At 38.7% G+C, this 25,468-nt stretch overlaps 1 protein-coding gene across 3 annotated transcripts in view; it reads left to right on the top strand.

Moving 5' to 3' along the window:
• The window catches only part of ALMS1 (ALMS1 centrosome and basal body associated protein), a 214,449-nt gene that overhangs the window by 62,266 nt on the left and 126,715 nt on the right, over window positions 1-25,468 (top strand). For all 3 annotated transcript variants that reach the window (XM_037736112.1, XM_037736111.1, XM_037736113.1), the window contains 2 exons: window positions 3,322-3,412; window positions 19,396-25,194. In XM_037736112.1, coding sequence (XP_037592040.1) covers window positions 3,322-3,412; window positions 19,396-25,194 — 5,890 coding nt within the window. The remainder of the gene's footprint in view (window positions 1-3,321; window positions 3,413-19,395; window positions 25,195-25,468) is intronic.

The raw sequence follows: 25,468 nt of genomic DNA, 5'->3' as shown, positions 1-25,468 counted from the left end.
TGCTCTAAATCTTTAATACTATTTTTGTGACTTACATCAACCTTTCTTGTAGATAAAATATATTTTAAAAATGAAGATGTTAGTTCAGTTAATGTGCAGAGACTACCTTTGACCACTGCTCCAAATTTTAATCTGTCCTTAAATGTAGCCTTAAGTATATTCTTTCAGTGTCAGGAAGATCTGTTATTCCCTGCATTGTCTTTCAGTCTTAGCTCTATTCTGTGATCTAGGAGTTATTTAATGTCAATATCAAAAAGGCAAGGAGCCAAATGGGGCAGTACTTTTTTTGCATGGCTCAGCTTGCTTTCAGGGGCTTGCCTACTCCTTGGTTTCTTCCTTACTCTCCTCAGCTATGTCACAGAAGAGTCACTCATACTTGCTTGGTTCACTTTTATATCTACCCATCATAAATGCTTATTTGGGTATCCACATATGTAAGAGGCAGCTGGGAACTGTGAAAAGAACGTAGAGATTTGGAGTCAAAATTCAGTTCGGTTACTTTGTTAGCCTTGTATTTTGAGCAAATGACTTTGGAGGATCACTTTCTTGATCTGCATAAGTAAATAGGAATAGTAATAATCAACCTCATACATTGTAGTATTAAATGGGGCAAGTTATATAGCATTTATATAGTGCCTTGTTGTTAGTTCTCTTCACTTTACTAAATCTAGACTACTGAAGTCTCTGGTGGTTTCCTACTTTCTGTAATTTTGTATTTCTTCTTGTTCTTGTTAGCAGCACATAATTAACATGCTTTTTTTTTTCTTTGAGACAGAGTTGCACTCTTGTTTTCTAGGCTAGAGTGCAATGGCTTGATCTCAGCTCACTGCAACATCCACCTCGTGGGTTCAAGCAGTTCTCCTGCTTCAGCCTCCTGAGTAGCTGGGATTACTGGCGCCTTCCACCATGCCTGGCTAATTTTTTTGTATTTTTAGTAGACACGGGTTCCACCATGTTGGCCAGGCTGGTCTTGAACTCCTGACCTCAGGTGATCCGCCAACCTTGGCCTCCCAATGTGTGAGGATTACAAGTGTGAGCCACTGCACCTAGCCTAATATGCTATTTTAGTACCTCTTGTTTTGGCCATTTAACTCTAAAAATTATTTAAGGTTTAAGCCTTAAATTTCTTTTCCATCTCCTTCATGCCCCCTCTACCTTTGGAGACCTAGTTGCCTGTCTCTGTGTGGATGATTATCACCTCTGTTTTTATACCCTAATATATATCTAATTTATTTTACAAGAAGTTTTCTTGTGAACATTGTCATCACCCCAAATTCAACTTGCCTATAGCAAAATAACTCATACTTTTCCTAAAATTAGACTGACTTATACAGTTCCTTAGTTTTTATGAGAGATACTAATATTTTTCTGGTTTCTTGGTCATCTTCATTCCTTCTTCATTACTGATTAAACATTGGGAAGATAAACTAATCTTGATTTCTTTTTCTCCTGGTTCTTCCCATTTTCAATTAGCAATGAAGATCTGGTTTCTTAAATAAATACTTCTCATATTTTTCATTTTATATTTTCTTTTGTATTACCTGCTCTAATAGTTCTATATTTTGAAACTTTGACATAATGAATTTTTTTGACATCAAGATTATAATAAAAATTTTTCTTTATTTCTGTGTTTGAAAACCATAGAAAAAAAGCTGCTATAAACACACCCTCTCACTAGCGTCTATCTATTATATACGGTCATGCCACATATTTCAGTCAATGACAGACTGCATATATGATCTTAGTTCTGTAAGATTAAAATACTATATTTTTACTGTACCCTTCCTATGTTTAGATACACAAATACTTACCATTGTGTTACAGTTGCCCACAGTATTTAGAACAGTAGTATGCTGATAGGTTTCTAGCCTGGAAGCAGTAGGCTACAACATCTAGGTTTGTGTAAGTCACTTTGTGATATTTGCACAACAACAAAATTGTCTAACAGCACATTTCTCAGTACGTATCCACGTCATTAAGTGATGTATGACTGTATATTATATATGCATATATTTACATATATATGTATGTGTCTGTATATATGTGTATATATATAGGCTATGCTTCAAAAAAGTTTCGTGTAGGAGTGAGGTAATTGAAAACCAAGAACTTTGTGCTATGTGGAAAGCAGGGCTTCTTAGCACCATTATCATTTGAGTTGGGTAATTCTTTGTTATGGTGGGAGGTGTGTTTCCTGCATATTGTAAGATGTTTTGTAGCATCCATCCCTGGTCTCTATTCACTAAATATTAATGAATATTTAGGGAATAGAGGCCTTCCCATCACAAGTTACGAGAGCAGAAAATGTTTTCAGACATTGTCAAATGTCCCTTGGTAGGTATAAAATCTCTACCAGTTTAAAAGTACTGGTCTAGAGAAACCTGTTTGGGCAGTAGATGTAGATGTACAATGTTCATTTCCACACTCTGCTGACTTCCTTAGAATGTTTATTACTACACAATGAAAATTGATGGAAGAGGATAGAAGAATTCATGTTTATTTGCATTTTTAGACTTCATTCTGAGAAGATATGACTGAAATAATCTTTTTAGGAAAATAAAGATACTTAAAAATGATATATATTTTTATGTCTGGGTGTACTGTGAATTTGATGAAAAGTTATACATGTTTAGATATTAATGTCGCCAATAATGGTTTCTAATTTCCTTTCTAGTAAGGACTTGTGACCTGATGAAAGATGAGGAACTCTTTTTTTTGAGCAGTTAACCTCTACTTCACTACCAATTTGTGGTCTCCACTAATTTTTTTTCAAGAAGTTTGAGGACTTATGCTTGTTGGTAACTGATCACAGTTATAGTTCTTTGATACTCTCATTTTTCTTCTAAACTTTTGTGAGTTTCTAGAAAATATTTCTGTTTTCTTTTTCCTTCTTACTCTTTCTTGCACATAGTGCACCTCTCTACCTTAAAAAAATACCTGAGCTTGTCAAGAATAATACCATGGTTCAGATTCTCCAATGTTGATAAGGAGAAGCTTCTGAGTAACAGAACACTTCTAGACATACTGTCTATAATATTTATATAGACAGATATCTAAGCCCTCAGGATGATTTAAAGAGTCTTCTCAGAGTTGACCCAACAAGGTATGTCCTATATATGAATTCAGAAGGTTTGAGATTATGATCTTAAGCAACTAGTATAACTGCTTAGTATTCATCTTTATAAAAATGAGGGATTATTTTTTGCAGATGAAGTTTGAAATTAATACCTCATTTTCTTCATTTCTTCATAGGTGGGTCATTCTAATCTGGGCATTAATGAGTCTTTTTCATTTTTATTGCCTTCATTTGTTCCACATAAGCCAAGAAGAGAGTCGGAATATCACTCTTCAGACCTCAGAATGTTGAGGATGTCTCCTGACACTGTGCCAAAGACTCCTAAACATTTAGCAGGTATGTAGAAATAGGAGATAATAAATGTTCCCCTTACGGCTACCTTGTGAAAATTAGACCTTGTTAGGTCTAATTTTTTATTTTTTAATATCTGTAATAATAATGCTTCCGATTAGATGTGTTTATAAACCCTGTCTTAGTCTCTTCAGACTGCTATTACAAAAATAGCTTAATACCTTAAGTGTGGCTTATAAACAACTGAAATTTGTTTCTTGCGGTTCTAGAGGCTGAGAATTCCAAGATCAAGTGCTGGCAAAATCAGTGTCTTGTGAGGGCCTGTTTGTCAGAGATGACACGTTCCTCTGTGTCCCCTCATGGTGGAAGGGGAAAGGGATCTCTCTGGAGTCATTTTTGTAATGGAGTCATTTTTGTAATCCCAAACACGAGGTCTCTGTCCTCATGATCTAGTTACCCCTCAAAAGCCCTACCTCCTAATTTTATCACCTTGGGCATTAGGATTTCAATCTATACTTTTCAAGGGGGGCACAAACATTCAGACCATCACAAATCCCCTAATCTTTTATTAGAGGAATCATTTGGTTTTTCATCACGTTCTACATGAAAATATTTAGAACTGAATTGTATGGAGGAGTCTGATGTTAGAATCTGTTTATTCTTTTGTATGACTTGAAGGGAAAAAGGAATTGATTGGTCTCAAGATGACAAGAGTGGATGCAAATAAGTTTGTAGAGAGGAAATTGAGAGGAATGAATTTTGAGGTAAAAGCAAGATTATCTGCTGAGGGAGGTGAGTAGTGGTGGAGGTAGGTTAGAGGCTTTGAGGAGAGTGGCTTGGTGAAGACTTATAGTTTGCATTGAAGTGAATATGAGATGGAGCTGACTAAGGGAAAGCAGGAGGATTGGTAGGTAAGTCTGAGAAGTCAGATTAGGTTACTAATAATGATTTTATAATGTTGTCAGCCTGTATAGAATCCCTGATTTTTTTTTTCCTACTGACAGGAATGGATATGATGAATTATAGTTTTACATGCTCTGTTTCAAATAAAGTCATTGTCCTTATGGAGATTTGTGGAGCTCTCTGTTCATATGGCTTGCCTTTCCTGGGCAGAAGCTTCGCAGCACTGCTTTACATCAGCGGGCAGGTTCATTGGTCTACTTCTCTTGGACTAATACACCCCCTCTCTATGACCGTGGTACTGAATGGGGTACTAGTTAATCCCTGTTCTTCTTAGTTTGCCTCTCCTGGAGTGGACCCTCACTCCACCTACAAGTGAGCTGGAGTAGGGGTGATTAGAGCTTAGTATTCTTAACTTGGGATAAATCTTCCACTCTATAAGTGGGGACTGGGCGGAGATAGGTTGCTTCTTGTGTTCTTTCTTGTGCAGCCTTTCTCCCATGACCTGTTTTGCCTTGTTACCTTATGTATCCAGTTTTACCATTTTAAGTATTGGTTAAAATGATACATCTCATTTCTACCAGCAAGATCCTGAGCTCCTCAGTTATCATTCAGAATCGTATTGTGGTGTATGGCCTGACATTAAGATTTAATATTATGTGCAGTCTTGACATCTGAAACTACGAGGTCCTCAAAGGACCTAACCACAAGTTTACCTGCTCTTACCAGATTACCCTCCAGTCAGTGGGAGAGGCTTCCTACACAGCCAGTTCTTATATCAACGAGACCAACTGTATTCTACCTTGTACTCAACCTAATGGGTTTCAGTCCCATGCCAACCTGTGAAATTAGTCAAACAAACCAGTCACATCCTCCTACAGAAATCAGAAATTACCCTCTTTTCTTGGTACTACAAGCCTACCTCTTATAGTTCCTGCTTACTCATTCTGTTACCATGTACAACGCCTGTGTGGCCCTGCATGGCTTGGTGTCTTTCTTCCCCAGGCTATGAGTATATGTAACTAATAAACTACCATCAGTCTTATCTGTCCAGTGTTGTATTTAGCCAGTCCAGAACCATCAGGCAGGAATCCCTTCCTCATCAATAGGGTGAAGAGGAAGCAAATGGAAGAAATATTTATGTCCATGTTTGATTCATATTGTATTGAAATGGTCCCTTCATATTAGTTGCCCTGACTTCTTATTTTTTTATTGGCAAACCTCTGGGTCCTATGTCATAACAAGCAGAAAGTGACTGCCGAGCTTCTTTTCAAATTGGGTTCAAAGTATGAGTCAAGATAATTTACATATCGGGTAAAGTGGCTACACTTAACAGAATTTGAAGAGTTTAGATTGCAGGATGAATTGGAAACAAGTTCGGATCTGGATTATTGAAAAAGAATTGGTGACACCATTAGAAACTAGGGTAGTCAATTTAGTTTTGGACCTACTGAGTTTGATTTGTCAGGATATCATTTGGTTTGAAGTGTCTTCAAAGCCAGTTGAACAAATGGGAAATGGAAAATACAAATATGAAAGATCTTAAATAATTCATGGTTAAAATTATGCCATAAAAGTAATTAAGCTTTCTGAGGCAGCATGGGTAGAGGGAAAAGCAAAATGTCAAGGACAGAACCTCATGGAATGCAATAGCAGAAAGAGGCCAATTGGAAATACCAAAAAGGACAGATATTTTGTTTAAATTCTTATTCTGATTTAGTTCTTACCCCTTCAATTTCCATTCCCAGTTCTTAGTGCCTTTACCAGTATCACACTGGATTTTGTTGCATGTCCATGTAGCATTGCTACATCTTCTTGGTGGATAGATCCTTTATCATTATGAAATATTCCTCTTTGTCCCTAGTAATTTTCTTTGTTCTGAAGATTATCTTATATAGCTACTCCTACAGAGTAGTTCTTTTTCTTCTCCTCTTCCTCTTTTTCTTCTTCCTCTTCCTCCTCCTTTTCTTTCTTCTTTTTTTTTTTTTTTTTTAAAGAGACAAGGTCTCACCCTGTTTCCCAGGCTGGAGTACAGTGATATGATCATAGCTCACTGCAGTCTTGAACTCCTAGGCTCAAGCAATCCTTCTGCCTCACCCTCTGATTAGCTACAACTATAGTTGCACACCACCATGCCCAGCTAATTTTTTTCTTTTCTTTTTTTTTGTAGAGACAGGGTCTTCCTATGTTGCCCAGGCTGGTTTTCAGCTCCTGGCCCTTTAAAGCCTGACCCTCCCCTCTTGACTTTACAAAGTGCTGGGATTATAGGCATTAGCCACCATACCTGGCCTCTTTATCGGTCTTTCACTTTCAGCCTTCCTATGTCATTATTTTTGAAGTGATTTTTTTGTAGACATCATATAATTGGGTCATTAAAGAAAATCTACTATTTTTGTTTATTTAGACAGTTTATACCTAAAGCTGATATTGATCTATTACACCTTAAGTCTGCAATTTTATTGTTTATTTTCACTTTATTCCTGTTTCTCCTGTATTTCCTTATTATGGGTTACATGAACATAGTTTAGAATTTCACTTTAGAGTATTTCGAGTATGTTTCTTTGTATAGTTTTCTTAGTGGTTGCTCTAGGCATTACAGTACATGTACATAACTTATAACAGTCTACTGGTATCAAATTTTAACCACTGTAAGTGAAGTATTATTAGTTCACTTTACCCTCCTTATTTAAAAAATAGTTATTTAAATATTTCCTTTACATACACTGAGCATCACAGCACATGGCATTACAGTTTTTGCTTTAGTCATCAAATGTGATTTAGAGACTCATCAAAGGAATGATAATATTTTATATTTACTTTTATTTTTACCCATTCTGTTCTTTTTTTCATAAATTTTCAAGACCTTTTCTGCTATTTCCTTTGTGTTTGTAGAATGCAGCCATTCTTTGAGGGTGTGCTGGTTTGTGACAAATTCTTTTAGTTTTCTTCTCTTGAAAATGTCTTTATTTTCCGTTAATTCTTGAAGGATAATTGAACCAGATAGAATTCATGCTTTACAGTTCTTTTCTTTCAGCACTTACAAAATATTGTGCCATATCCTTCTGGCCCCCATATTTCCAGGTGGGAGATCAGCTGTCTTTCAATTTGATGTTCCTTTATAAGTAGGACATTATTCCCTCTGCTTTCCAGATTCCTCTTTGTCTAGTTTTTAGAACTTCATATACAGTGGTAAAAATTTGATACCAGTAGACAGTTTTATAGGCATGTGATTGTGTTTTGTCTTGGTGTATCTTACTTCTTTCTTTTTTTTTTTTTTTTTTTTTTTTAAGATGGAGTCATGCTGTTTCGCCCAGGCTAGAGTGTAGTGGTGCCATCTCGGCTCACTGCAACCTCCACCTCCTGGGTTCAAGTAGTTCTCCTGCCTCAGCCTCCCAAGTAGCTGGGATTACAGGTGTGTGCCACCACGCCTGGCTAATTGTTTTGTATTTTTAGTAGAGAGGGGGTTTCACCATGTTGGCCAGGCTGGTTTTCAACTCCTGACCTCAAGTGATCTTACCTGCCTTGGCCTCCCAAAGTGCTGGGATTACAGGCCTGAGCACTGTGCCTGGCCCTTGGTATGGATTTCTTTGGGTTTATTCCGTTTGGAGCTGACTTACCTTCTTTCATCTATAAGTTTATATCTTGTCAGATTTGGGACGTTTTCAGCCTTTATTTCTTTGAATTTGACTCATCTTTTTTGCATCATTTGAGTGTCCTTTCTCTCTCTCTCTCTCTCTCTCTCTCTCTCTCTCTCTCACTCGCTCATTCTCGCTCTCGCACTTGCTCTCTCTGGGCTCACTGCAACCGCCACCTCCCAGGTTCAAGCAATTCTTGTGCTTCAGTCTCCCTGGGAGCTGGAATCATAGGTGCATGCCATCACACCCAGCTAATTTTTGTATTTTTATTAGTGATGGGGTTTCACCATGTTGGCCAGTCTGGTCTTGAACTCCCGACCTTAAGTGATCCACCCACCTCAGCCCCCAAAGTGTTGGGATTACAGGCATGAGCAACCACAGCCAGACTTGATTGTCTCTTCTCAATCAATTTGTGATTTTACTGGTTCTTGGTGGTAAAAATGAATGTTGATTATATCCTGGACATTTTGGATGTTATGATACTTTGATTCCTATTTATAATCTTCATTTAGCAGGCAGTTGCTCTATTTAGGTATTCCATATAGGTTCTGGCCTATTTGTGTGGCTGTGATCCCAAAGATAATTTAGTTTTCAGGGGAGTTGCATTTGGTCTACTTCAGTGTTGGTGTTGCTTATGTGGATGAAATGGTCTTCCTCAAAGCCTGCTGCTGCTGTTCGGGAAAGGAGGGATGCTAACCCACAGAGTAGAGAGTGTTTCCCTGGACCTGCCCCAGGACTACCTGGTGTCAGTGGGTCGCCCACTTGATTCTTGCTGATGGCATTCATGGGGGCAAAAAATGCTTTCCTAGGCCTCCCGCTGCATCTAGGTAAGATGCTGAACCCTTAGGATGGAGAACATTTCCTTGAACCTACTCTCTGGATTTCTCAGTGCTGGTGGACTTCCCATTCATTTTTTGCCAGTGCCACTGGGGAAGGAAAGTACATACCTGGGCTGTCTTTTACCACGGGAGAATTAGAAGATGGTGGACCTAGGTCTCCTTTTGCTACTGGCTGGAGGACAGGGAGATGCCAAACCTGTTAGGATTCTGCTTGGTTTCTGCTGGCATCATAGTTCAGGTGGTGCAAGCCTACCTGTTGCTGCTGGGTTGGAGTGGGACATGGGGAGTTGGGACTGTCTGCTAAGTCTGCTGGGCTGCATGTTTTTTGGTCCTTGGGCCATAGAGAGCAGGCTTTTCTTGGACTTCTTTCCTCCTTCCTTCCTTCCCCATCTCCTTCCCACTGTATTCCTATTTATATTACTATTCCTATTCCTGGTCTTAGTTCCACACAGCAGACCTCTCCAGGGTCCAGCCTCAGATATCAGAGAGTTAAAAAGAAAACTCAGGAAGTCACTGCCATGTTGTTCCTCCAGTCTGGAGGTGCTTAGCCAGTCTGCCTTTCACTTTCTTCTACCTTTTGGTCTTTTTTTTGATTGTCTTTTGGTTTCTAAGGAAGTGGAGGGGAAAAGCAAGTTTGTGTCATTTTGTCAGGGACCAGAAGACAACTGGAGTTTTGAAAACTTGACTTAGACGTGCTATTGTCTTTGGTTACTTTGGTTATTGGTAGAAATAACCATATGGGTAATCAGGGTATGAGAAGCAAGGTAAAGATCTTTCTCAGGCAATATTGAATAAACTCAGGGATCTCAAATCACAGAAGGTGGGACACCTATGCCGTGAAACTTTACTAACTTTTCTAAAATCTGCAGCCCCCATCCTGGACTATTAATAATAGCTGACATTCACTGCTTGTTCACTTTGCTAAACATTTTACATATTATTATTATAATATATTACACATTAATTATATAATACAATACAAGTCAGGCATCCCTAATCTGAAAATCCACAATCCAAAATGGTCCAAAATATGAAACTCTTTGACTACTGATACCATATTCAAAAGAAATACTCATTAGAGCATTTTAGATTTCAGATTTTTGGATTAGGTATGGACAACGTACTCTGTTATTTTATCATATTATTAATATGACATATTCTTTTATATTTGTATCTGACTTATGATGGGCACTGCTATTATTGTTTGCTATTTGAGCAAAATGAAACTTCGAGAAATTAAGTGACTTACCCAAAGTCCCACTTTCTCTAAGAAGATTTTGATTGCTTCATTCCATATTGTTCTCTCTGTTTTTGAAGTTTTCAGTCCCTTTATAACCTTACCATAAACATATTGCACCATCAGTTTATCCAAACTGTTTCTCAGAGAGGGCACCAATTTAATTTTTATTATATACCTAACCCAAATCTTGGCACATAATAATGGCATGAAAGAGTCTTGATGATTGTTTCCTAACTTAAGAGTTCATCAGTTAGTGGTACAGTACTGGCTGCCTCAGCTTGTTGACAGCATCAGGTAGTGACATAGTAGGAAACAATATTTTTTGTAAGAAAGGACATTACATAATGGTAAAAGGATCAATGCAACAAGAAGAGCTAACAATCCTAAATATATAAGAACCCAATATAGGAGCGCCCAGATACATAAGGCAAGTTCTTAATGACTTACAAAGAGACTCAGACTCCCACACAATAATAGTGGGAGACTTTAACACCCCATTGTCAATATTACACAGATCAACGAGACAGAAAATTAACAAGGATATCCAGAGCTTGAACTCAGACCTGGACTAAGCAAACCTAATAGACATTTACAAAACTCTCCACCCCAAATCCACAGGATATACATTCTTCTCAGCACCACATCTCACCTACTCTAAAATTGACCACATAATTGGAAGTAAATCACTCCTCAGCAAATGCAAAACAACGGAAATCATAACAAACAGTCTCTCAGAACACAGTGCAATCAAGTTAGAACTCAGAATTCAGAAACTAACTCAGAACTGCACAGCTTCATGGAAACTGAACAACTGGCTCTTGAATGTCGACTGGATAAGCAATGAAATGAAGGCAGAAATAAAGATGTTATTCGAAACCAACGAGAACGAAGACGCAACGTAGCAGAGTCTCTGGGACACATTTAAAGCAGTCTCTGGAGGAAAATATATAGCAATAAATTCCACATGAGAAGCAAGGAGTGATCTAAAATTGACACCCTATTGTCAAAATTGAAAGAGCTAGAGGAGCAAGATCAAAAAAACTCAAAAGCTAGCAGAAGACAAGAAATTACTAAGATCAGAGCAGAACTGAAAGAGACAGAGACACAAAAAACCCTTCAAAAAAATCAGTAAATACAGGATCTGGTTTTTGAAAAAGTCAACAAAATAGACCACTAGCCAGATTAATAAAAAAGAAAAGAGAGAATAACCAAATAGATGCAATAAAAAACAATAAAGGGGATATCACCACAGATTCCACAGAAATTCAAACCATCATCAGAGATTATTACAAACAACTCTATGCACATAAACTAATAAACCCGGAAGAAATTTATCCAGGATAAATTCCTGGATACTTGCATCCTCCCAAGCCAAAACCAGGAAGAAGTCAAAATGCTGAATAGAGCAATAACAAGGTCTGAAGTTGAGGCAGCAATTAAGAGCTTACCACCCAAAAAAAGCCCAGGTCCAGACGGGTTCATAGCCAAATCCTACCAGACATACAAAGAGGAGTTGGTACCATTCCTTCTAAAACTCTTCCAAACAATCAAAAAAGAGGGAATTTTTCCCACATCATTTTATGAGACCAACATCATCCTGATTCCAAAGCCTGGCAGAGACTCAGCAAGAAAAGAAAACTTCAGGCCAATATCCATGATGAACATAGATGCAAAGGTCTTCAATAAAATACTGGCAAACCGATTGCAACAGCACATCAAAAAGCTTATCCACCATGATCAAGTAGGATTCATCCCGGGGATGCAAGGCTGGTTCAACATACCCAAGTCTATAAAGATAATTCACCACATAAACTGAACCAAAGACAAAAACCACATGATTATCTCAATTGATGCAGAGAAGGCCTTTGACAAAATTCAACAGCACTTTATACTAAAAACCCTTAATAAACTAGGTATTGATGGAACGTATCTCAAAATAATAAAAGCTATTTATGACAAACCAACAGCCAATATACTGAATGGGCAAAAACTGGAAGCATTCCCTTTGAAACCTGGCACTAGACAAGGATGCCCTCTCTCACCACTCCTATTCAATATAGTACTGGAAGTTCTAGCCAGAGCAATCAGGCAAGAAAAAGAAAGAGAGTATTCAAATAGGAAAGGAAGAAGTCAAATTGTCTCTATTTGCAGACGACATGATTGTATATCTAGAAGACCCCATCGTCTCAGCCCAAAATCTTCTGAAAATGATAAGCAACTTCAGCAAAGTCTCAGGATACAAAATCAATGTGCAGAAATAACAAGCATTTCTATACACCAATAACAGACAAACAGAGAGCCAAATTAAGAACAAACTACCATTCACAATTGCTACAAAGAGAATAAAATACCTAGGCATACAACTAACAAGGAACGTAAAGGACCTCTTCGAGGAGAACTACAAAACACTGCTCCATGAAATAAGAGAGGACACAAACAGATGGAGGAACATTCCATGTTCATGGTTAGGAAAAATCCATATCTTGAAAATGGCCATACCGCCCAAAGTAATTTACAGATTGAATGCCATCCCCATCAAGCTACCAATGACCTTCTTCACAGAACTGGAAAAAACCACCTTAAACTTCATATGGAACCAAAAGAGAGCCCGCATAGCCAAGTCAATTCTAAGCAAAAAGAACAAAATGGGAGGTGTCACGCTACTGGACTTCAAATTATACTACAAGGCTATAGTAATCAAAACAGCATGGTACTGGTACCAAAACAGAGATATAGACCAATGGAATAGAACAGAGGCCTCAGAGGCAACACAGCATATCTACAACCATCCAATCTTTGACAAACCAGACAAAAACAAGCAATGGGGAAAGGATTCCCTGTTTAATAAATGGTGTTGGGAAAACTGGCTAGCCATGTGCAGAAAGCAGAAACTGAGCCCCTTCCTGACACCTTACACTAAAATTAACTCCAGATGGATTAAAGACTTAAACATAAGACCTAACGCCATAAAAACCCTAGAAGAAAATCTGGGCACAACCATTCAGGACATAGGCGTAGGCAAGGACTTCATGACCAAAATACCAAAAGCATTGGCAACAAAAGTCAAACTGAACAAATGTGACCTAATCATACTCCACAGCTTCGGCACAGCAAAAGAAACAGTCATTAGAGTGAATCGGCAACCAACAGAATTGGAAAAAGGTTTTGCACTTTACCCATCTGACAATGGGCTGATATCCAGAATTTACAAAGAACAAAACAGATTTACTAGGAAAGAACAAGCCCATTTAAAAGTGGACGAAGGATATGAACAGACACTTTACAAAAGAAGACATACATGAGGCCAACAAACATGAAAAAATGCTCATCATCACTGGTCATTAGAGAAATGCAAATCAAAACTACATTGAGATACCATCTCACACCAGTTAGAATGGCGATCATTAAAAAATCTGGAGACAACAGATGCTGGAGAGGATGTGGAGAAATAGGAACACTTTTGCACTGTTGGTGGGAGTGTAACTTAGTTCAACCATTGTGGAAGACAGTGTGGTGATTCCTCAAGGACCTAGAAACAGAAATTCCATTTGACCCAGCAATCCCATTACTGGGTATATATCCAAAGGATTATAAATCATTCTACTATAAGGACACGTGTGCACACGAATGTTCATTGCAGCACTGTTTACAATGGCAAAGACCTGGAACCAACCCAAATGCCCATCGATGATAGACTGGACAGGGAAAATGTGGCACACATACACCATGGAATATTATGTAGCCATCAAAAACGATGAGTTTGTGTCCTTTGTAGGGACATGGATGAACCTAGAAACCATCATTCTCAGGAACCGGACACAAGAACAGAAAATCAAACACCGCATGTTCTCGCTCATAGGCGGGTGTTGAACAATGAGAACACATGGACACAGGGAAGGGATCATCACACAGTGGGATCTGTAGGGGGGAAATAGGGGAGGGACAGCAGGGGGTGGGGAGTTGGGGAGAGATAGCATTGGAAGAAATGCCAGATATAGGTGAAGGGGGAGGAAGGCAGCAAATCACACTGCCATGTGTGTACCTATGCAACAATCTTGCATGTTCTTCATATGTACCCCAAAACCTAAAATGCAATTAAAAAAATTCCTACAATAATAATAAAATGAGAATTTTTAAAATAAAAAAAAGAAATAATAATAAAAAAAGGATTTCACCTTCTTCCTATGTAATATCAACACCCAGGGCTTCAGTAATTTTATATGCCTGATGACTCCCAATTGTAGGACTCTATCTAGATTATACCTCATACTCCAAATGTTTGCATCTGACCACTATGAAATGTCTTCATTTGGATTTTCCAAAGGCATCTTAATGTCAGAACTTTAAAAGTGGAACCAATTATCTCTTTAGACCTACTTTTCCTTCTCTATTTCTACTCATTGGAATGAGTGTCTACTTATTAGCCAAGCTAGAAACTTGTATTCCTCTTTCACCCTCATCCCTGTCCAATCACTCAGTCCTATTGATTCTGATTATTAGACTCCCATTCTCTTTTCTCAATTACTGCACTGGTAATGAAAAACTGTTCATCTTCTCTGCCACTCATTTTCTGTATTAAGCCAAAATAGTCTGTTTTACGGGGCAGACTTGATAATGTCACTTCCTAGTTTGGAGTTCTTGCTTTCCATTGTTAACAACTGAGGGTAAAGTCTAAACTCCTTAGTACATAGTACAAGGTCCCTGCTTATCTTCTCAGCCTTATACTTGCCTCTTTTTTCATATTGAACTACTGTCATTTCTTCATGATGCTAGACCCTCTTGTCTCCTTGATCTCACAGATGCTATTTTCTCTACTTGGAATGCTTCGCTATTCTTTGTGTTCGTCTTTGGCCGATTTCTGGTCTTCATCCTTTCATTCGGAGCTTAGCTGTCTTTCAGGAAAATGTTTCTGTTTTTCACTGTTCTCCATAACTCTAAGAAAGAACCAGGTATTTCTTATATATGTTACTGTAGTATCGTGTAAATAGCCTCCCTAATCACTGCCCTCACACTGAATTTAGTAATTGCTTTTTTACTTGTTTCTATCTCCCACAGGACTTTAAGCTCTTTGAGGGTAAAGCTGGGGCTTTGCTAATGTATTTATTTTTGCACCTGGCCATGAAAGCTACTCAGTAAATATCTGCTGAATGACTTAATGAATTGATGAATATTAAATGAATTAACGTGACTGGGTAGACTGGGGCAGGGGTAGAATAAGGTGGTAGGCTTTGTATTTTGGCAGGGATCAGTTCCCAAGAAAGTGGATCAAATAAAAGTAAATATCATATTTCATTGAATTTCTGTGTCAGTTGTAGTGAAGGCCTATGGATTAGTGTCTTACCACTATTTTGTTGATCTCTGATTAACATGAGGCTGTTTCTATGACTTGAATGACCTATATGTCTTTATCTATGTTGTTTGTTGGGTTTTGAAGTTTATGTTCCCTGCCTCTAAACCTAATTGATTTACCTGTTCGTTTTCCTGCCATAATTTTTATTGAAGCCCAGCCTTTGGTTTAACCTTACTACCTTAGGTAGTTATTTGTTGGTTATCTTCTCCCTTGAAGATGCAAGTTACTCAGGGCAGGTAGGGAGCCTGAGTGTGGCTGAGAGTAAGGGAGGACTTTGGTTTGGGGCAGGACTTTGAAGGGTTTCCTTAAAGATGAGGAGTCTAGAAGCAAGATCTGAAATTACATCTTCCTCCTGTCCCAGAGGGAACTTCTTTGAGTAGGGGTGCACCTGTCAGGGTGGTTTGATGACTGGGTGTTACTATGACTGGGGTATAACTTTCCCAGGGTTACTATATTAGGAAATAATGTTTAGGATTTGATGTTCGAGTTCAGAGTTCGTTAACTTTTCACAACACCAGCAGTTCATTAGCATTTTGAAACCCCTGCCCACTTAGGAATGAGGAAGAGTCTATATTGCACTTACCTTAACAATTCCCACTTTCACATTGAAAAATAATGATAGCAACAACAAAATTAGGAATGAAATTATAGGCCATAGTGTTAGCTTGTATATGTGATTTTTGTGTTACAAAAATAGTGCCGTATTATCTTTTGAAACTCAGCAATTTTATTACATTTAACTTGATATTGTATTGCAAGTTATTTAAATGGCATACATTTATCAAAAGGACAATGTTAATGAATTATCAGTATGCAGGAACTTTGGATGGGTTATATTTACATCTGTGCTAATAAGGGTATAAAAAAATTCCTGTTTGAACTGTGATATGCTTGTGTTTAGTTTATGAGAAAATATGGTTTAAGATAATGATTGTTGAGGTAAGCATCTATCAGTTTACTGAGGGATTAACCAAATATAACAAAATTATGATATTTAGTTACCAATAATTAATAATTAGAAACTTATAAAGATGATATAGTAATTAATTAGAAAGCAAGAATAACAGCAATGAAGATAAAGACAAATTTAAAATATCACTGGTGTCTTCTTTAAAACTACAAGAATTTGAGTCTACTTCTCTGTACATACAATAGGTGCTTTTGCCAGACTTATTTTTATAAAAATTTTTTTATTTTTAATTTTTATGAGTACATAGTAGGTGTATATATTTATGGGGTACATGAGCTATTTTGACACAAATATACAATGTGTAATAATCACATCAAGGTAAATGGATTATCACCTCAAGCATTCATTATTTCTTTATGTTGTGAAAATTCCAGTCATACTCTTTTAGTTAATTTAAAATGTTACAAATAATTGTTGACTGTAGTCACTCTATTGTACTATATCATATTCTAGAGCTTGTTTATTCTAACTATATTTTTGTACTCATTAACCATCTTCCCCACTCCCTTCCCAGTCTCTGTTACAGACTTTTTAGTGACTGAATTAGAGGGCTCAAAATTAGAACTATACTAATTTATTTGTGTGTGCTAGTATTAATAATCCATAATATTTCACTTGGAATGATTAGTAGTAAGAGACTCTTAGTCATATGTAAAATGGAAGTATGGACTTGTACCTCAGTTTGTCCATGAGAAATAAAGGGCTTGCTTGTTCTTCTTATGTCAGAATATACTTGGGGAAAGAAAACCGTGCTGTCTTTGTCTCCTAAGGAAACCTGCTATGTCACTAAACACTTTAGTATGGAGAAGAGTTCTTGAGCAAATTGCATCCAGCTTTTTAGTCTTAATCTCATCTCTAAGAGGCATACAGTTCCCACCAGTATACAACCAGTATAGTATAGTCCTTTTCTGGCAGCTCTCTTCCTCTCCTTGGTCAAAACTTACCTCTTCAACTCACCCCCAGTTCTGAAAATGAATCTCCAAAGATTTGATCAGTATGGAGTAATATTGTAATACACTTAGTGTGTTCTTCTTTCCCAGGACTGAGAGAATAAGCACTCTAAAAACATACCATTTTTTAATCATGAACTCCTTACTTACATTGACATATTTTAAAAATTGTAATTAATGGATTTGTGATCACCATTCTTTTGACAGTTTGAAATATATGTCCTTGACTTTATATAGAACTGACAGTAATATCTTCTTTAACATCATGCATCTCTTCCTGCTTTTAACAGCTTAAACTATAGTTGTTCTTCCAGTTTTCTTTACTAATCTTTTCCTTAACCCCTGAGGTTAAGAAGACCTTATCTTATATAAACTTCTGATCTTTTAAGGATGTGGGCTGTACATCTTAACTCCTTAGCTATTTATCTCATTTGTCTCCATTCATGGTGTCACTAATAATTTGTAATAATTTACATCAAAAGGATGTAAAAACTTTGAAAAATTAGGAAATCATTTGGAAAAACAAGGTTTTGTTTTGTTAATCTGTTTTGATTTATTAGCTTCTTGAGCTTTTTTTTTTTCCTCACAAAAATTTTTGTTTTTTTCTTCAGACCCAGCAGGCAAGAACCTCACAAAGATTTTGTAACCCATATTCCTTCTCAATTTACAATGCATGTTACATTTTTAAATGTTTTACTTTTCTTGAAGAGTTTATACTTGATATTTCTAGTTCTTTACCTTAAAATTCACTTCTCAACCCATTTCATTCTATATTCAGCCCCTTTGAAACTCGCCAGTGGCCATAGAAAGCCCGTCAGTTGTAGTGGAAAGAGCTCAGAATTTGGATTTAGAGTTCAAGGGTTAAAGTACCAATTTTTGTCACTTACCCACCTACAATTCTAGGAAAATTACGTATCTTTGCACTTAAAATGTGGTTTAAGGACCAATAACATTGGGCATTCCTGGGGGGTTGTTAGAAATGCAGAATTTCAGGTCCCACCCAGACCTACTGAGTCAGAATCTGCAAGTTAACAAGATCCCCACATTGAGAAGCATTGTTACATGGTCATCTTTGGAACTCGGTTTCCCCCTGTGTATAGATAATACTTGCTGTATATATCAGCCATCTTAACACCATCTGACACATATGTTTTACCAATTTACTGTCAGCCTCCTCCTGCTAGAATACAAATAAGCTCTGTGAGATAGGGATTATTGTCTGTTTGTTTATTGCTGTATCTTGTTTATCTAGAACTGTGCCTAGCATATAGTAAGCATTCATATATTTTGAATGAACAAATGAACGGACAGCTTGTCAAATCCTGTCATTTCTGTTGCAGTCACTTACTTTACACTGCTGTTTAAAACTGCTTTCATTTAGAATTATTGTATTAGTGCAAATATAGAACATTTCTATAGAAATATTCTGTTAGATTGTGCAGCCTAGATTTTTATATTCCCTTCCCATCTTGAATTCATATTTTTTGCAGTACAGTTCTTATCAAAACTTTAAACAACTTGCCATGGCTTACGGAATTAAGTTCAAACTCTTCAGAGTAACCTTTAGAGTCTTTTTCAGTTTTATGTACTTAAATATGTATATTATACAAGGTGCATTTGTTGGGAGGGTCCATCAAACTCACTGCATGCATAGCATCCCTCTAGGCCATATTGTACTGCCCCTGTGGGACTTGGGGGCAAGAGGAAGCCGTGAAAATAAGCTGATGATCCTTTGCTGTACCAGGGATAATAAAGTCTTTTGTCTTTTACTGAGGACCTGTGTCTTCTGCCAGCATATAAGACACAATAACAGATTGTAAGTAGGGTGAAATCAAATCCTAGACCCAATAGCATTATCGCATCTCATTGAAAATTCTCTAAAAGCCAAATTTTAAGATCCATGTAATATTCCATCAAGTGGATATACTATTGTTTATAACCATTACTCTGTTGTTGAAGATTTAAAATATTTTTACTTTAGTTTCCTTTGTAATTAATATCTTTGTGTGCAAATATTTTTCTCTTCTGATGGCTGCTTCCTCAGGATTCATTTCTAGAAGCTTTTTAAAGGCTCAAAGCTTGCTTTACTTTTTTCAGCACATAGAATATTTCATATAATATTAACAAATCTCTTTTTTTTTTAGGAGACACTTCTAAAGGAAGCATAGCTAAAGTTACTCAATCCAACTTGAAATCAGGCATCACCACCACTCCTGTTGATTCAGACATTGGATCTCATTTATCGTCGTCCCTTGAGGACCTGTCTCAGTTGGCTGTAAGTTCTCCTCTAGAAACTACTACTGGTCAACACACTGATAATCTCAACCAAAAGACATTAGCGGATACTCATCTAACTCAAGAGACTCTGAAAGTCACAGCTGTTCCTGAACCAGCTGACCAGAAGACTGTGACACCGACGGTGCTCCCTAGTTCCTACTCACATAGAGGGAAGCCCAGTATTTTCTACCAGCAGGGCTTGCCAGGCAGTCATCTAACTGAAGAGGCTTTGAAAGTTTCAGCTGCTCCTGGGCCAGCTGACCAGACGACTGGAATACCTACTGTAACCTCTACACATAGAGAGAAGCCCAGTGTTTTCGACCAACGAGAGTTACCAGAGAGTAACTTAACTGAAGAGCCTTTGAAAGTTTCAGCTACTCCTAGCCCAGTGGAGCAGAAGACTGGAATACCTACAGTATCCTCTACATCCCACTCACATGGAGAGAATCCCCTCTTTTTCTATCGACAGACTTTGACAGATGGTCATCTAACTGATCAGGCTTTGAAAGTTTCAGCAGTATCTGGACCAGCTGACCAGAAGACTGGGACAACAACAGCACTCTCTACTCCCTACTCACATAGAGAGAAGCCTGGTATTTTTTACCAGCCACAGTTGCCAGACAGTCATCAAACTGAAGAGACTCTTAAAGATTCATCCACTCCTGGACCAGCTGACCAGAAGACTGAGATACCTGCAGTACAGTCTAGTTCTTACTCACAGAAAGAAAAGCCTAGTATTTTGTACCCACAGGTGTTAGCAGACAGTCATCTACCTGAAGAGAGTATGGAAGTTTCAGCTGTTTCTGGACCAGCTGACCAGAAGACTGGCCTACCAACAGTACCCTCTAGTGCACACTCACACAGAGAGAAGCTCCTTATTTTCTACCAGCAGGCTTTGCTAGAGAGCCATCTACCCAAAGAGGCTCTGAAAATTTCAGCTGTTTCTGGACCAGCTGACGAAAAGACTGGGACATCAGCTGTAACCTCTACTTCCTCTATGTCCTCCTCATTTGCAGAGAAGCCTGGTGCTTTCTACCAGCAGACCTTACCCAATAGTCATCTAACTGAAGAGGCTCTGAAAGAATCAGTTGTTCCTGGACCAGATGATCAGAAGACTGATTTACCCTCAACATCATCTAGTTTCTACTCACAAAGACAGACACCCATTATTTTTTCCCAGCAGATCCTGCCAGACACTCTATTCCCTGAAGAAGCTCTGAAGGTTTCAGCTGTTTCTGTATTAGCTGCCCAGAAGACTGGGACACCAACAGTGTCCTCTAATTCTCCCTCACATAGAGAAAAATCTAGTCTTTTCTACCAACAAGAGTTGCCAAACAGTGATCTACGTAGAGAATCTCTGAAAATGTCAGCTATTCCTAGACCGACTGACCAGAAGACTGGGACACCAACAGTACCTTCAGGTTTCTTCCCACTTGGAGAGAAGCCCAGTATTTTCTCTCAGCAGGAGTTGCCAGATAGTCACCCAACTGAAGAAGCTCTGAAAGTTTCAACTGGCCCTGTACCAGCTGACCAGAAGACTAAGATACCAGCAGTACAGTCTAGTTCTTACTCACAGAGGGAGAAGCCTAGTGTTTTGTACCCACAGGTGTTATCAGACAGTCATCTACCTGAAGAGGGTGTGAAAGTTTCAGCCTTCCCTGGATCAGCTGACCAGACAACTGACACACCAGCAGTACCTTCTACTTTCTACTCACAAAGAGAGAAGCCTGGTATTTTATACCAACAGACCTTGCCAGACAGTCATCTACCTAAAGAGGCTCTGAATATTTTAGTAGCTCCTAGACCAGCAGACCTGAAGACTGGCACACCAACTCCAACCTCAACTTACTACTCACAACATAGAGAGAAGCCCAGCGTTTTCCACCAGCAAGCCTTGCCAGGTACTCATATACCTGAAGAGGCTCGGAACGTTTCAGCTGTTACTGGACCAGGTGACCAGAAGACTTGGATACCAAGAGTACTTTCTGCCTTCTACTCACAAACAGAGAAGCCTGGTATTTTCTATCAACAGACCTTGCCAGGTAGTCATATACCTGAAGAAGCACAGAAAGTTTCAGCTGTTCCTGGACCAGCTGACCAGACTGGGACACCAACTCCAACCTCTACTTCCTACTCACACACAGAGAAGCCTGGTATTTTCTACCAACAGGTCTTGCCAGATAGTCATCCAACTGAAGAGGCTCTGAAAATTTCAGTTGCTCCTGAACCAGTTGACCAGACAACTGGCACACCAACTGTAACCCCTCCTTCCTACTTACAACATAGAGAGAATCCCAGAATTTTCTACCAGCAGTTGTTGCCAAGTAGTCTTCTAACTGAAGAGGCTAAGAACGTTTCAGTGGTTCCTGGACAAGCTGACCAGAAGACTGGGATACCAACTTTACCCTCTACTTTCTACTCACACACAGAGAAGCCTGGCATTTTCTACCAACAGGTCTTGCCACATAGTCATCTACCTGAAGACGCTTTGAAAGTTTCAGTTGCTCCTGGGCCAGTTGACCAGACGACTGGCACACCAACTATAACCTCTCCTTCCAACTCATTTGGAGAGAAGCCCATTGTTATCTATAAACAGGCCTTTCCAGATGGTCATCTACCTGAAGAGTCTCTAAAAGTTTCAGTTGCCCCTGGACCAGTTGGCCAGACGACTGGCACACCAACTGTAACCTCTTCTTTCTACTCACAACATAGAGTGAAGCCTAGCAGTTTCTACCAACCGCCATTGCTAGGTAGTCAAATACCTGAAGAGGCTCTGAGAGTTTCATCTGCTTCTGGACCAGCTGACCACACAACTGGCATACCAACCATAACCTCTCCTTCCTACTCATTTGGAGAAAAGCCCATTATTATCTACAAACAAGCCTTTCCAGATGGTCCCATACCTGAAGAGGCTCTGAAAGCTTTAGTTGTTTCTGGACTTACTGAACAAAAGACTAAGGTAGCAACAGGACCTTTAGGTTCTAGTGCACTTGGAGAGAAGCCCATTACTTTCTACCAGCAGGCTCTGCCAGACCGTCCTCTAAATCAAGAGGTTGTGAAAGTTTCAGCTACTCCTGGACCAGCTGACCAGAAGACTGAGACACTACCAGTATATTCTATTACCTACTCCCATAGGGCAAAGCCTGTCATTTTCTATGAACAAACCCTATCAGACAGTCATTTATCTGAAGAAGCTCTGAAAGTTCCACCTGTTCCTAGATCAGATGCCCAGAAGACTGGGACACCATCAGTATCCTCTAGTTTATACTCACATAGTGAGAAGCCCATTGTCCTCTACCAGCAGGCCCTGCGAGACGGTCAGCTAACTAAAGAAGCTCTGAAAGTTTCAGCTGTTCCTCATCCAGCTGACCAGACTGGGTTATCTACTGTAACCTCTTCTTACTATTCACATACAGAGAAGCCTAATATTTCTTACCGAGATTTGCCAGATAGTCATCTAACTGAAAAGGCTCTGAAAGTTTCAAATGTTCCTGGATCAGCTGACCAGAAGACTGGGGTATCAACAGTAACCTCTACTTCGTATTCACACAGAGAGAAGCCCATTATTTCTTACCAGCAAGAGTTGCCACATTTTACTGAAGCAGCTTTGGGAATTTTAAGAGTTTCTGAACCAGCTGACCAAAAGACTGGGATAAACATCCTGTCCTCTAATTCCTACCCGCAGAGAGAGCAGTCTGTCATTTCTTATCAGCAGGAGTTGCCAGGTCTTACTGAAGTAACTTTGAAAGCAGTAGAGGTTCCTGGGCCTGCTGACCAGAAAACTGGGATACAAATATTGTCCTCTAGTTCCTACTCAAATAGAGAGAAGCCCAGTGTTTTTCATCAGCAGGAGTTGCCGGATGTTACTGAAGAAGCTTTAAATGCTTTTGTTTTTCCTGGACAAGGTGACCAGAAGACTGACATACCAACAGTATCTTCAAATTACTACTCATATGGAGAGAAGCCCAGTGTTTCCTCTCAGTATGAGTTGCCAGACAGTCATCTCACAGAAGAGGCTCTGAAAGCTTCACCTGTTTCTATACCAGCAGAGCAGAAGACTGGGATACCAATAGGACTGTCTAGTTCCTATTCACATTCACATACAGAGAAACTCAAGATTTCAACTGCAGACGTACCAGATGACCAGAAAACTGAGTTTCCAGCAGCTGCCCTTAGTTCCTACCCACAAATAGAGAAGTCTAAGATTTCAACTGTGATTGGACCAGATGACCAGAAGACTCCATCACTGACAGTTTTTCATAGTTCCTATTCTCAAAGAGTAAAGCCTGATGTTTTATTTCAACAGCAGTTGCCAGATAAAGATCAAAGTAAAGGTAGTCTAAAGATTTCAGCTGTCCCTGAACCAACCGATGTGAATACTGGAAAACCAATACCTCTCTCTAGTTCTTATTTTCACAGAGAGAAATCAAGTATTTTCAGTCCACAGGAATTGCCAGGTAGATATGTAACTGAAGATGTGCTGAAGGTTTCAGCTATTCCTGGATCAGCTGGCCAGAAAACAGTATTACCAACAGCTCCTTCTAGTTCCTTTTCACACCAAGAGAAACCAGATATTTTCTATCACAAGGATTTGCCAGATAGACATCTAACTGAAGATGCTCTAAAGATCTCAAGTGCTCTTGGGCAAGCTGATCAAATTACTAGATTACAAGCAGTTCCCTCTGGTACTGACTCACATGGTGAGAAGCACAAGCTTATTTCAGAACATGTCCAAAGGCTAATAGATAATTTGAATTCTTCTGGCTCCAGTTTTAGCACAAATAATGTGCTTTTAAATTCTCAGGCTGATGACAGAGTTGTAATAAATAAACCAGAATCTGCAGGTTTTAGAGATGTTGGCTCTGAAGAAATCCAGGATGCAGAAAATAGTTCTAAAACTCTTAAGGAAATTCGGACACTTTTGATGGAGGCAGAAAACATAGCACTGAAACGATGCAATTTTCCTGCTCCGCTTACCCCTTTCAGAGATATTAGTGATATTTCATTTATACAATCTAAGAAGGTGGTTTGCTTCAAAGAGCCTTCTTCCACTGATGTATCTAATGTTGAATTGCTTCAGAGACAGGCATTCACAGACGAAAGCTCAAGCAGCAGGTGCATACAGAAGGATATTGGCACACAGACGAATTTGAAATGCCAGAGAGGCATTGAAAATTGGAAGTTTATTAGTTCAACTACAGTTAGAAGCCCTCTACAGGAAGCAGAGAACAAAGCCAGTATGGCATTAGAAGAAACCCTTAGGCAGTATCAAGCAGCGAAATCTGTAATGAGATCTGAACCTGAAGGGTGTAGTGGAACCATTGGGAATAAAATTATTATCCCTATGATGACTATCATAAAAAGTGATTCAAGCAGTGATGCCAGTGATGGAAATGGTTCCTGCTCATGGGACAGTAATTTACCAGAGTCTTTGGAATCAGTTTCTGATGTTCTTCTAAACTTCTTTCCATATGTTTCACCCAAGACAAGTATAACAGAGAGCAGAGAGGAAGAGGGTGTGTCCGAGAGTGAGGATGGTGGTGGTAGCAGCATAGATTCACTGGCTGCACATGTAAAAAACCTTCTGCAATGTGAATCCTCCCTGAATCATGCCAAAGAAATACTCAGAAATGCAGAGGAAGAGGAAAGCCGGGTACGAGCACATGGTAAGAATAAAGTTAGGTTCAGGCTTATAAACGTTATAGTTTAATAATTTGTTTTAAGTTAGGTGTTTATGATTTGAAGGAGTTTAGCCAATGAAAAATAAGAACAAGAAAAAAAAATAAAAAGTTAGATGTTGAGAGTTCTAAATGTATTTTCCAATTGTTAGAATGATTGTATTTCTACTAACAATCCAGAAAAACCCTATTTAACCAACAATGAAGTAGATACTGATGTATGACAGAGAATAAAGAGGTTGCTTGGGATTCTGAGCTCCTA

The sequence above is a fragment of the Cebus imitator genome, unplaced genomic scaffold (assembly GCF_001604975.1).
Source record: "Cebus imitator isolate Cc_AM_T3 unplaced genomic scaffold, Cebus_imitator-1.0 Scaffold23, whole genome shotgun sequence".
NCBI classification, from domain to species: Eukaryota; Metazoa; Chordata; class Mammalia; order Primates; family Cebidae; genus Cebus; species Cebus imitator.
The sequence above is the reverse complement of the archived record's forward strand: the minus strand, read 5'-3'. Positions and strand labels throughout refer to the sequence as shown.